Here is a 13,919-nt window from a genome sequence, read left to right on the forward strand (position 1 = left end):
ACTTTTTCTTACAATTTTGTTTTTTTTTAACGTTTTTGTGAGGGAAATTCTCTGTGAAATTTTTTCAAAATTTTTTAGACCATTTGTCACCGAATTGTGGTGTTTTGAAAATCTTGAGCGTCTGTTCGCTTTTAATTCTCTTTCAATTTCAAAATTTTTCAAGGGGAAAAAATCATCTAAAATTCATCGTTTTTTTATTTGTTTTACTTTTTCATTTTTTTCATCTCTACTACATTATACGGTAGGGAACCAAAAACATTAATTTATCAGCTAAAGGTGAAAAATGTGATGCATCAATTTTTTCGAAATTACCTAGCTTATGATTATGCAATAAGTAACTTAATCACACCTGATCTGAGAATTTATATAATCATTTTTTTTCTACATCGGTATGTTTTTGATAATACAGGATGTTTGATTTACTATATAAATACGTCCGACAGATCAATCGAACATCATACTTTTTGCGAACGTTGATCCTGCGTTTACCTATTCGGAATCCGAAAAATTTTATCTGTGCTCATTCGTCGCGTCAACCGGTTCAAAATGTCATTTTTGTTACATCGTGCTAAAGAGTTCTCGGGACCAGGTAAATTTTTTTTCGATCATAATAAATACACACTCGTAGTACGTAATATCGTCGTGGTTTTTTGTGATTTTTTTTCTCGATAAGTATATTGTGGAGCCAGAAAAAAATTAGCCAAGCTCAGCAAATCAAGTCGCTAAAATGAGGATTTGATTTTTTCATACTTATTTGATTTGTTATAATGGAATCGAGTGTCGAGTTGTCTTTGAGGGGGTGGTGGGGGGGGGGTGTCTATTAAAAATTCAAGAAGCTAAAATTGATAATTTTTTCGTACCGTTTTCGTACGTCAACTATACACATAGCTGCTCCCTCCCCCCCCCAAAAAAAAAACTGCTTTAACATACGATCTTTGGAAATTTGTTTTTTTTTTCACTTTTTCTGGACTTTGGATTTGGCATTTAGATACTCGTATAATTAACCCGCATTTGTATTATTTTCAAACAGCTCCCGAGTCGGTATTGAAAATTGCTGAAGTAGACTACTGTTTAGCCGAAAATGGTGATAAGCATCGAACTTCATCCTATGATCTCATGAAGCGAAAGAATGGTGAAGCCCGTCTGGTCATTCGTCGAGGTCAGCCCTTCAAAGTGAACCTGAAGCTTTCTCGCGACTACGATGCGACCATGGATGAAATTGTCTCTGTTTTCGAACTCCAAGAGGTGGACAAGAAGAGACCAATTCGAGCTTTTGTACAAGTTTTGCAGCCAGGTCAGGTGTCCGAGAGAGCTTGGCAAGCCGTGATTGACGATGAAGACTGTGTTAACGATAAGTCTCTAAAAATCATCGTAAGTATGCTTGTTGTTTAAGTATTATTTTTGGGGAACAGGGTTTGGTTTCAAGCTCAAAATTCTGTGAAAAATTTTTCTGAAATGCGCCCAAATAATCAACATGATTAAAATATTTTGTTCTTTAATAACTATAAGTAAATCAAAATTAATGTTTAATTCAAGTTTACACCCGGAGAGAATATTCCCATTGGAAAATGGTTGATTAACATTGATACGAAAAGATGCGATTCGAAAGGTTTTCGGAGATTCACAGATCATCGTCCAATCTATATATTATTCAACCCTTGGTGCGAAGGTACGTAATTCACAGATATGTATTATTAATATGTAAGTATATACCTAATTGATAATTTTAAATACGATTACTATTTATACCGGATACTTCCATTTTTAAAACCTGTGCAAATAGAAGTACTATAGGTATAGAAAAAATTCTAACCTTCTCTTCATTATACAGTATGGCACGAAAGTAATGCCCTTTCCGCTTAGAAATTATTTTTTAGTGGAAAGATCTTGCGAGGTGAATGAAGCGGCGTTGAGTAGTAGTGAAAAATGAAGGATTTCAAAAGTGACCTTGAAAATTTCAGGTCCATGCACAGGGTGTCCAAAAATTGAAAAACCAGTTTGGTCAATAAATTCAAACCTGCTCCAAAAATTGTAGATGTACATACCTAGATAGAGAAAAAAACTCAAAAAAAAAGTTGTAGGATGTGAAAAATTTACACAATTCTGTTTAATAACATTTTGAAACCGGTTCGTTGGTTCACATTTTAGCAACCAGTTTTTGAAAATCACCTAAAAATTGAAGCTAGAGAAAAAAGCTCGAAACCACAGTTGTAGAGCGTGAAAAATTTTAACTATCTTTGCTGATCGAATTTTGAAACCGGTTCATTAATTTGCAACCAGTTCTTGAAAATTACCTAACAATTGGAGATAGAGAAACAGCTTGAAACCAAAGTTGTAGAGCTTGAAAAAATTGAACTATTTTTGCTGATCAGATTTTGAAACCGGTTCATCAATTGGCAACCAGTTATTGACAATTACCTAAAAATTGGAGATAAAGAAAAAGCTTGAAACCAAAGTTGTAGAGCGTGAAAAAATTAAACCATTTTTGATGATCAGATTTTGCAACCAGTTATCGAAAATCACCCAAAAGTTGGCGCTAGTGAAAAAAAACTTGAAGGAACAGTTGTAGGGTGTGAAAAATTACACAATTCCGTCTCATCACATTTTGAAACTGGTTCATTAGTTCACAAATTTTGATACCAATATTGATCCATCCACATCCGTCACATCTCACACGTTTGGAACCCGCATATCGATGTAAATTTTGACCCTGTGCACAGTGTTGCAATAGTAATGAACTTTTGGTTTCATTCCTGGTTCTTTTTGTTTCCAAAATCAATCCAATGGTTTGTTCTCTCTTTCTTTCTTTTCATTGATTTATATGATTTGTTCTTCATTCTTGCTCTCATTTTTCCTTGAAAACCATGTCCTTTGTTATTGTTCCCATCTTTGAAAATTTTAACCTTCTTGTTCCTAAACGTCTATAAACCATAAAAAAGACCAAAAATCCAGTTTTTGACCCTGGAGAGGGGTCAAATAGGATTGACCGGTTGAAACCTGCACAAGGCTTTTTGGGTATATCCTCCCATTGTACTGTGAAAATTTGGACCCTCTAGGTCAATTTGGAGAGGCTGTAGGCTTTCTTAAATATCCAAAAACACTTATAACATAGACCAAAAATCCACTTCTTTTGACCATGGAGAAAGGTCAAATAGGGTCGGAAGGTTGAAACCTGCACGAGGCACTTTGGTTACATCCTCCTATTGTACTGTGAAAATTTGGACCCTCTAGGTCAATTGGGAGGGGCTGTAGGCTTTCTTAAACGTGCAAAAACATGTAAAATAGACCAAAAATCCACTTTTTTTGACCTTGGAGAAAGGCCAAACAGGGTTGGAAGGTTGAAACATGCAAAAGACGCTTCGGGTACCTCCTCCCATTATACTGTGAAAATTTGGACCCTCTAGGTCAATTAGGAGGGGCTCTAGGCTTCCTTAAATGTCCAAAAACACGTAAAATAGACCAAAAATCTACTTTTGTGATCCTGGAGAGGGGTCAAATAGGGTTGGAAGGTTGAAACCTGCAACAAGTACTCATTGGGCTCCCTCCCATTGTATGCTGAAAATTTGGACCCCCCCCCAGATCAATTTGAAGGGCAAGGGGGTCAAAAGTAGGGATCAAATGTGGTTTTTCCCACCGTAAATGGGGTGGGGATGACCTGGGAAGCTGGAATTTGGATATGTTGATCACAATAGAGGTACTGACGAATGATATGATTTTGGACCCTTTTCATCCATTTGGGGTCATATTATGCTCCTCCAAAAAAATGACCTTTCTGTAATTTCGAACTTTGAGCCTTCCCACTCCAGAGGTCAAGTCTAGCTCTCAAAAGAACCCTATTCCCCAAGTTTTATCCTATTTCATTCATTAGAGAACGTCTCCTGATTGAAAAAGTAAAAAATTCAAGTTTTGGTGAAACTTCTATAAGTATTTGGGTTCAAAATAGTTTTATCAGGTACATGTACAGGTAGGTATTCCTTGTTTCATTTTCTTGGGAATGGTACAGGTTCAGGTTTGGTGAAGCTCAGCACTAAGCTAGCAAGGTGATTTTTGTTTTAGATGAAAGCAGTGCTGTGGGGCCAAAATGATTTGGGGATTAGGTTTTGGTTTTGGGATCAAAATTTATTCATTTTGGGATTGGATTTGTTTTAGTTTTGTTCTTCTACATTTTTATTTCGGTTTTGGGATTGAAAAAATTGTTTCAGTTCTGGGTTGAATCAGTTCAGGTTTCGGGATTTTCATTTCAACCAATTTTATAAGCCCAAATTGAGTAATGGACCCTGCAGGGGGTCTAAAAAATGGGATGTTTTGACATGAGGAATCCGATGGTGTAATTAGTTCAACGTTTTAAATGCATATTTTGTTTAATTTGTCGAGTAATTTTTTTTTATAATCTGAATAAATGAAGATGAATGATGTAAAATGGCAATTCATCAAAATCAAAATGAAGTTGCGGGAAAAAGGCAAAAATAGAAATCCTGAAACTGGTACAATTTTGTTTCAGTTTTGGGATTTTTTTGGTTCCAGGATTTAAAAAAATATCGATTTTGGTTTTGGGATTGGATTTGAATAGGCATTTAATCGGTTCTGGTTGGGGTATCCTTTCAGACCCACAGCTTGGGATGAATTAAGGCAACCTTCTACTCTTCCCACTTATGGGATATTCACATTGAATAAGACGGCTTCACTGGTGTGATTCTTAGATGTTAAATAATGAGTTAATCCAAGAAGTAATACTTGTAAAAGTTTATTCCTAAAATAGAAGAAACACTTTTCATTTAAAACAAACAAAAAAAAACATCACCAGATGATTTTGGTAAATTCATACTTAATAATTGTTTAAAATTGTGAAATCTTCTCATAAGAATGCATGTAAAATGTAACCATTATCATGGTTTTGTTAGTTCCACCTTCGACCAATAGATGTCAGCCACTTTGGTTTTAAATTCCAATGGTCGATATGAATGCTGATCAACATTGAACAACATTTACATACTTGAAACAGTATTGAAATCAGGTTTATAGGACCCCTCAGGTTTTATTCGGACCGGACACTCACATAGGGGCGCTAGTGAGCTGGCTAGAATGTTTACATTTTTCAGACGGGGCTTTCTTATCAGCGTTTACGAAAGCATTAATTTCGACGGTTAAAACTGAAAAATTAATTCGATGAACATTATTTTTACGATTATTATTGCATATTAATCATGACCGAATCATATTTTCATTTTTAACTCGTAAATCCAACGTTTTGGTAAAATACGACTGATAAGAAAGGGTTAAGAAAAAAGCCCCGTCTGAACTCTAGAACAATGGGCACACTAGCGCCATCTACGTGAGTGTCCGGCCCAAATGGTTGCTCCAAAATTAAAGTCTTTGTTTGGAGCTTTCAAACGGTCGGATCCAGGGCTGTTAAACTAGTGTAATTTATTCGCTGGTAAAATACGGTATTTTACTGTATTTTACCAACTTGGATTTGAAGAATTATTTGTAGTTTGACTTCAAAGTTCTGAACTTCTCCCCTGAAGTAAATTTTCTTTTGTTAGGTGTTATTAGAGATTATAGGGAATTTTCCATGGATTTGGAAATTCATAGGGAAAATTTTTGGTAACTCTCAAATCATAAATTTCCTTGGGAATTTGGAAATTTATGAAGGAAAGTTTGAAAAAGGTGTTCAATAGACATCAAGGATACCCATGTCAATACCCTGCTGTTAGCTGATGATCAGGTGGTCTTTGCTGACAACGAAGATGACTTGCAGAGAGCAATGTATAACCCTCAGAAAGTAGCTGATAAGTACAGAATGAGAATCTTGTCATCAAAAACAAAGGTGATGGCCTTCGAGGGGAAAGAGCCAATACACAGTAAAATCGTTGTAAATGGACTGCCACTGGAACAAGTTAAAAGCTTTAAATATCTCGGATGTGAGCTGTCATATGAAGGAGAAGTTGACGCACAACTTAAGATCAGTAAATTCCTGAGAGTAAGTGGAGCGATAAACCGAGCCATACCTCCGAGAAAAGTCAGAGCCGAAACTCGAATCAAGAATCTACAATACCCTGGCAAGACCAATGCTGGTGTATGGAAGTGAAACATGGACAATGAGAAAGGATATAAAAAGCAGAGTAACAGCAGCAGAAATGAGATTCATGCGAGCCACAGCAGGATATACTAGACGAGATAGGAAAAGGAACAAAGACATCCTGAAGGAGCTAGGAGCAGAGCCAATCATTAGACGAGTGAATGATTACAGAAAGAAATGGCGAAAACACGTTGACAGAATGCCTGACGAACGGTCCCCTCAAAAAGTCAAAGAATACACTCTAACTGGTGGAAGGAGCAGAGGAAGACCAAAGAAAAGACTTGATGATACATCAGCGAGCAATTCTTCTACAGTTTCCCAGATGGGCTGAACACCTCACCAGGTCAAAGTTTAATGATGATGATGATGATGGTAACTTACAGTAAAATACAGTAATAAACTTTTGGTAAAATACGGTAAAATACCACTGTAATTTATCAACATGAATTACCTCACAGCCCACGTCGGGTATGGTCATTCTGTTTGATTTTTTCAATCTTTATTTGTAGGTCAGTGTGGTCCAGTGTGGTCCCAACCAGAAATTTTTATCCTGGTCATGGGTCAGCCCAGGTTCAAAAAACAGTCTTCACTTTTCAGAAAGAAAAAAACTTCCAACACATTAGATGAGTTAAACAATGGGATTTTTGATTTCAGAATATTAAAACGTCGAAAGAAATTGAATCATAAAGGAAATTTTATCAAAATATGCATCCAAACCGCGGTCATTGGTCCAATTTTTTAGAAAGGTCTTTGGTCTAGATCTGTTCTTGGTATTTTTTTTTTTTTTTTTTTTTTTTGGAAGAGGGTCATCCGTTTGGTTGAGATTGACATGAATTTGTTTTAGAGGAGTCAGGTCTGGTCCGGTCCATTTTTCACTCGGTTTTGTGGGAATTTTTGGGTCTGGTCGTGGTCATTGGCCCGGGGTTTTGGTCTTTTCCTGCACCCAGCTCGGGTTTTATTGTTGGCTCAATATCTACAGTTTTGTGGATAATCGTTAGTCTTCTACTAATATTTTTCAAACTGATTGCCTTCTTACCTAATCCTAAAGAAGTAGCATGCCATCATGCTGAATATGCAAAATTCTCATTCTTTATCAAATGTAACGATCCATAGGGACTAATTGATAATAATTCTCATTTCACCTATGTGACCTGGGAGTGCATTGTATTGAAGGATTAGAGTTTTAAAAAGAAATCTTTTTTTTTCAGAGGACTTGGTTTATTTGAAGAACGAGTCTGAGCGTCAGGAGTACGTGCTAAATGATACCGGATGTATATGGCAAGTGCCAAGTGACAAAGTGAAACCTCTTGGTTGGAGCTATTCTCAATTCTGCGATATTATTTTGGATTGCGTTCTTTGTATGTTGGACGGTCTTGCCGCGATTGATCGTAAAGATCCCATTTTGGTGGCTCGTCATTTAGCAATGATTGTATGTAATTTTCTTGAAAAACATTTCCTGTAGGTAAGTCAGGTAATATGTACAATTTTAAAAACTGCTTCTTTTTCGAATGATCCAAACAGGTCCGTGGTATAATGGAGGGTCGTTGGGGCGATTGCGATGAAGGAGGAAAACCAGCCACTTATTGGATGAACTCGCTGGATATTCTTGAAAAGTACTACAAATCTAAGAAACCTGTTAAATATGCTCAATGCTGGGTGTACGCTGCTCTAGAAGTTACCATCTGCCGATGCCTTGGTCTGCCTTGTCGAGCGGTAACGAATTTCATAAGTGGCCACGACTCGAACAATAGTATGACCATCGATTACATCGTCGACGAAAAGGGAAGAACTATAGAAATGAGCGAAGACTATAATGGCGCTATAGCTGTTTGGAATTTCCACGCGTGGAACGAGGTGTGGATGAAGAGAGTGGATCTGGGATCAGATTATGACGGGTGGCAGGTGCTGGACGGCACCTATGGATATGGTCCGGCTTCCGTGGTGGCCATCAAAAGAGGCGAGATCGAGAAAAACTACGATTGTGCTGATATTTACGCGGAGGTCAATGCTGATCAAGTTTGGTGGGAATATAACAAATGTTCCAAAACCTTCAAGCTGTTGAAGAAAGATATTAACCAGTGAGTACGAAAAATGTTCATTTCCTTCTCATTTATGTACATCCCTACATGTATTTTTCGTGACGTCAACTTATCAAAATGGGCGGAAATCAGGCATTCACGACTTCCAAGTCGCAAAATTGCTCAAAAATCGAAAATATTTTTTTTGGAATGTAAATGTACCATTTTCAATTACATTGGTATTTTTCTGAAACGTCAAAGTGTCAAAATAAGCGGGAATTATTCATTGCCCATTTTTACAAAATTCGCATAATTGAAACTTTTTTTTTTTGGAATGTAAATGCTCCTTTTCCAATTACATCTGATTTTTTTGTAATGTCAGCCCACCAAAACGGGTGGAAATGATGTTTTCTCCTCTTACGAAGTCACGAGTCCCAATACTGCTTAAAAATCAAAAATATTTTTTTGGATCATAATTGCGTAATTTCTATTTTCAATTCATTAGTTTTTTTTTTGTAACGTCAACGCATCAAAAAAGGTCAAAATGAGCGTGAAATATTCACCACCTTTTTCAAGTTGAAAACAAATAATTCTGACTTTATACTTTGAAATTTTATTTTTTTGGAATTCAAATGTGCCATTTATAATATTGCAGCCTTTTTTTGTAATGCGAAAACGTCAAAATTGGTGGAAATTCGGTATCTAAGTATCATTCATGAGTCGCAAAAATGCTCAAAATCAAACATTTTTTTTTTTGATGTAAATGCGTCGTTTCCAATTCATCAGTTTTTTCTGTAACGTCAACGTGTCAAAAAGGTCAATATGAGCGTGAACTATGCATAGTTTGTTCTCAAATTTGAAAAAAATGCCGCCAAATTTATATTTTTCAATTTAATTTTTTTTGGAGTGCAAATGTGCCATTTTTAATTGTAACTGTATTTTTTTGTAATGTGAACACGTCAAAATTGAAGGAAATCAGGTACATATTTACCATTCATGAGTCGCAAAAATGCTTAAAATCAATTTTTTTTGGATTGTAAATGCGCCATTTCCAAATTCCAATTCGTCATTTTTTTGTAGCATCGACGCGTCAACAACATTCAAATGAGCGTAACCATTCATAGCTTTTTTGACCTGGAAAAAAATGCTGATAAATTGAAAATATTTTTTTTGGAATGGAAATGCGCCATTTCCGAATTCCAATTCGTCATTTTTTTGTAGCATCGACGCGTCAAAAACGTTCAAATGAGCGTAACCATTCATCAATTTTTTTGAATTGGAAAAACATGCTGACGAATTGAAAATATTTTTTTTGGAATGTAAATGAGCCATTCGTAATTTTTTGCGTTTACAGCTGTTGAGATGAAAACATCTAAAGCGTAGTATTGATTACTTATGTGAAATTTTTAAATCAGTTCACAGAATTTTTTTCTTTTCAAGCGTCTTCGAGTCCCATTCATGATTGTAGGCGATTTTTTTTGGTAACGTCAACGCGTCAAAATCGGTGGATATCATCTATTATCAATTCACAAAATCACGAGTAGCAAAAATGCTCAAAATCGAAAACTTTTTTTTTGGAATGTAAATGTGCCATCTTCAATTACATTGGTATTTTTCTGCAACGTCAACGTGTCAAAATGAGTGAGAATTGTTCATCGCCCATTTTTATAAAATGCTCAAAATTGAAATGGTTTTGTAAATGCTCATTTTTCAATTACATCTGATTTTTTTGTAATGTCAGCCCGCCAAAATGGGTGAAAATGATGTTTTCTCCGCTCACGAGCCGCAAAAGTGCTTGAAAATCAAAAATATTTTTTTGGATTGTGAATGCGCGATTTCCAATTTATCAGTTTTTTCTGTAACTTCAACGCGTCAAAAAAAGGTCAAAATGAGAGTGAACTAATTCACCTACTTATTTCAAGTTGAAAAAAAGTTGGTAAAAATGCCAACAAATTCACACTTTTTAATGTTATTTTTTTTGGAATGTAAATGTGCCATTTTTGATTGTAGCCGTTTTTTTGTAATTTGAACACGTCAAAATTGGTGGAAATTGGGTATTTATCATTCATGAGTCCAAAAATGCTCAAAATCAAATATATTTTTTCGGGGTGTAAATGCGCCATTTCCAAATTCCAATTCGTCATTTTTTTTCTGTATCGTCAACGCGTCAAAAAACGTTGAAATGAGTGTAAACTATTCATCGCTTTTTTTTTAATTTGAAAAGAATGCTGACAAACTGAAAATAGTTACCTTGGATCGATGAATGCGCCTTTTCCAATTCATCAGTTTTTTCTGTAACGTCAACGCGTCAAAATGTCAAAAAAGGTCAAAATGAGCGTGAACTATTCACCGCCCTTCGCCTTTTCTCAAGTTGAAAAAAACGCTGACAATTTTATACTTTTCAATATTATTTTTTTTTGGAATGCAAATGTGCCATTTATATGTAATTGTAGCAATTTTTTTGTAATCTGAACACGTTAAAATTGGTGGAAATCAGGCATTTACTCGTACCATTCATGACTTTCATGAGTAGTCGCAGAAAACAAAAATGCTCAAAATCAAAAATATTTTTTTGGATTATAAATGCGCCATTACCAAATTCCAATTCATCAGTTTTTTCTGTAGCCGCAACGCGTCACAAACGTCCAAATCCAAATGCACATAAACTATTCGTCGGTTTTTTTTTTTAATTTGAAAGAAATGCTGACGAATTGAAAATAGTTTTTTTTGGAATGTAAATGAGCCATTGGTAATTTTTTTCATCAGTATTGATTATGTAAAATTTTAAAATCAATTCAAGGAATTTTTCTTTTTAAACGTCTTCAAAAGTCCCATTCATAATTGTATCCGATTTTTTTTTGTAACGTCAACGCGTCAAAATAGGTGAAAATCTAGTAGGTATTATTCACTAATCACGAGTAGCAAAAATGCTCAAAATCGAAAATATTTTTTTTGGAATGTAAATGCGCCACATTTCAACTACACCAGCATTTTTCTGTATAACTCCAACGAGTCAAAATGAGTGTAAATTATTTACCACACATTTTTTTGGAAAAATTCTTTAAAATTGAAACCATTTTTTTTGGAATGCAAATGCACCATTTCTAATCTACCAGATTAAGAAATTAAAGATGAAGTTTTTAATTTTTCGGCGTTAGTGGTGAAGAAGAGGGGGAAGTCAAACTGCCGGAAAACAAGCCCATAGGTATTCGATGAAAAAAATGAGCGAATGAGGAAATTCGAATGACATTGACTAGGTAATAATGGACTTGGAAGAAAATGACAAATTCTTACACGATTTTCAGAAAATTCCCATCGTATTCTTTCTCGAACATAAAAAAAATCTGGTACCAGAAATTTACCGAGAAATTTCTTTACCAAAATGTTATCGAAACAAAATTTTATCAAAAATTATCGAAATTTTACCAAACTTTACAAAAAATTTTCAAAAGTATACCAGAATTTTACCAAATATTTTCAGAAATACACTCTCACTATAAAAAAAAATAATATTGCTACAAGAACAACTTTAGCTAAATCTCACTCATGGCCCTCATATTATTTTCTTTGTAGAGTTGGTCAAAAGATCAGTACGAAAGCAATAGGTAAGAACACATTCGAACGCGAAGACATCACCCTCAACTATAAATATGCAGAATGTAAGTTCACTGTTTTTTTTTTTTTGTGTAAAAAAATTAATAGGTACCTACAATCTTACCTATGCGATTAATGCGTCTTAATTTCATATTATTACCTATAGCATCACCCGAAGAGAGAGCTAGCGTTGAAAAGGTGTTGCTTCAACGAGAATTGGAATCGGATATTGCCAGATGGTACCTTAATGAATTCGAACCAATTAACGTAGACTTGGTGTTTAAATTGGAGCCCAAAAATGAAGTAACGATCGGCAAACCATTTAGGTATGTATTTACTTGAAATCAATTCAATAATACTCTTACATATGTACGTACATTGTCGTGAAAAATTTAAAAATTGTAATTTAACGAAACGATGTGATTGCATATTTTCAGCATCGTGCTTACTGTGGAAAATCGCAGTCACCAGAAAACATACGAACTTACAGCGATACTACGAGTGAATACTGCTATGTACACAGGTCACATTATTGGCGAGGTGAAGGAAACAGAAGAGGATAAAATCATCAAGCCCAATACCACCGAAAAAGTGAAACTCGACATTTGCTGGCAGGATTACGGGCACAAACTCTCAGATTTGGGGACTTTACAAATCATGTGTTTCGTTCCGGTCAAGTGTACTGATTTCACATACGTCCAACATGAAAATCTCAACTTACTGAAACCCAATATCGTTATAAAGGTGATGATGTCAAATATGTACTCGCAGGATGTCCAAGAAAAAAGGGGTTTGATGTGTTTTGATGAAAGAATTTCCCTCAGTCGAAATATGAACTAAGAAAATTGAGTAATAATCGAAGAAAGAATTGAAACGATCGCTCAAACGTTCATTTTTCCAAAGATTATTTTAATCTTTCAGTTTTCTCACCTTTTTTGAAGAAATCAAATCAAATTACCTAATTCTTGGACACCCTGTATCTTTCACTTTTTTTTATTTTGAACGAAAAAAGTACCTAATTGAAATGGTTTTTTTTTTTTTTGTATTTTAGCTAGAGAATGAAAAGGACCCCTTAGTCGTTAAGAAACCAGTACTGGCGACGGCTTGTTTTACAAATCCATTACCAGTTTGTTTGAAAAATTGTAAATTTGTAATCGAAGGTTCGGTAAACAAGAAGCGCATCGTGGTCAAGTTACCTTGCGACGTAGAGGTTGGAGGTGAAGTGGCTAGTTCATTCCCGGTAATTCCAGAGTCGGAGGGTGCAATGACCATTATCGTGAAATTCTCTTGCGATGAGTTGAAAGGCGTTGATGGATTTCGTGAATTCAAGGTGCAAGCTGCAAAGTGTTCTATGGAAACCAACTACGTATAGATTGTAATGAAATAGCTGTGATATTCGTAATATTATTACGTACCAAGTTTAAAATATTTTATATAGGTATCATTAAAGTGCAAATTTAAAAAGTTTCGCAGTTTTTTTTTCATCTTTTGCTCTGAAATGTTGAATAAATAGCAGAAATAATCATTTCATCGAGTCCTCATGGCTCATGCTCACAAACACGCACCTGGATTTCTGCTGGAAATGTGCCATTTCTTACACTCAAAATGAGCTGGAAAAAAGTGGTTGAATTTTGCATTTTTAATGAAGTCTTCTGACTAATTTGAGGTCGCTGAACTAGAAAAAGACGTTCATTTTTCAATCCAACTCCAAATCTGTCAGTTTCGATGAGTCATTTTTTGAGTAAAAAAGCTGTATTTCGGGCCAAAATTTGACCCATCGAAATTACGGCGTAATCGAGCTGAATTTTTGGTCAAGGGGGATTTTTTGGGACGAGAAATTCATTTCCGGTGTCCAATTTCTGCGACGAAGCCGCCTTCTACTCGAAAACTGCTCTTTTTTTGTTCAAAAAAAAAGTCGAAAAAACCATAGAATTTTGCGTAGGTACTTGATCACGTTATCTGACTAATTTTAGGTCGCTGAATCCCAAAATGACGTTTGTTTTGCGATCGGACTCATATTGGACGAACTAGTCGCAATTTCTCACAGAAGCAGCATTCCTCGACACAAATGGACATCAGATTCGGACTCGGCGACCTCAAATTAGTCAAAAACGACCCTTTACTCGATTTTTTTGAAAATCAAAAAAATCCAAAAAATTCAAAGGGGTACATACATTTTTTTGGAAAAAAAACTTTCTGTCGCCAATCGAGCTGGAAATTGGGCTATG

The 13,919-nt window shown here is 35.3% G+C and overlaps 1 protein-coding gene across 1 annotated transcript; it reads left to right on the top strand.

Moving 5' to 3' along the window:
• Window positions 1-436: 436 nt before the first annotated feature.
• LOC135839133 (annulin-like) lies at window positions 437-13,160 on the top strand. Its single transcript, XM_065355027.1, has 9 exons — window positions 437-589; window positions 1,031-1,371; window positions 1,537-1,669; window positions 7,288-7,508; window positions 7,601-8,157; window positions 11,671-11,756; window positions 11,858-12,017; window positions 12,129-12,435; window positions 12,743-13,160. Exons 1-9 carry the CDS (start codon window positions 547-549, stop codon window positions 13,061-13,063), a joined length of 2,169 nt encoding a protein of 722 aa, XP_065211099.1. The 5' UTR covers window positions 437-546; the 3' UTR covers window positions 13,064-13,160.
• Window positions 13,161-13,919: the final 759 nt, after the last annotated feature.

Source organism: Planococcus citri, chromosome 1 (genome assembly GCF_950023065.1).
Source record: "Planococcus citri chromosome 1, ihPlaCitr1.1, whole genome shotgun sequence".
In the NCBI taxonomy this organism is placed as follows: domain Eukaryota; kingdom Metazoa; phylum Arthropoda; class Insecta; order Hemiptera; family Pseudococcidae; genus Planococcus; species Planococcus citri.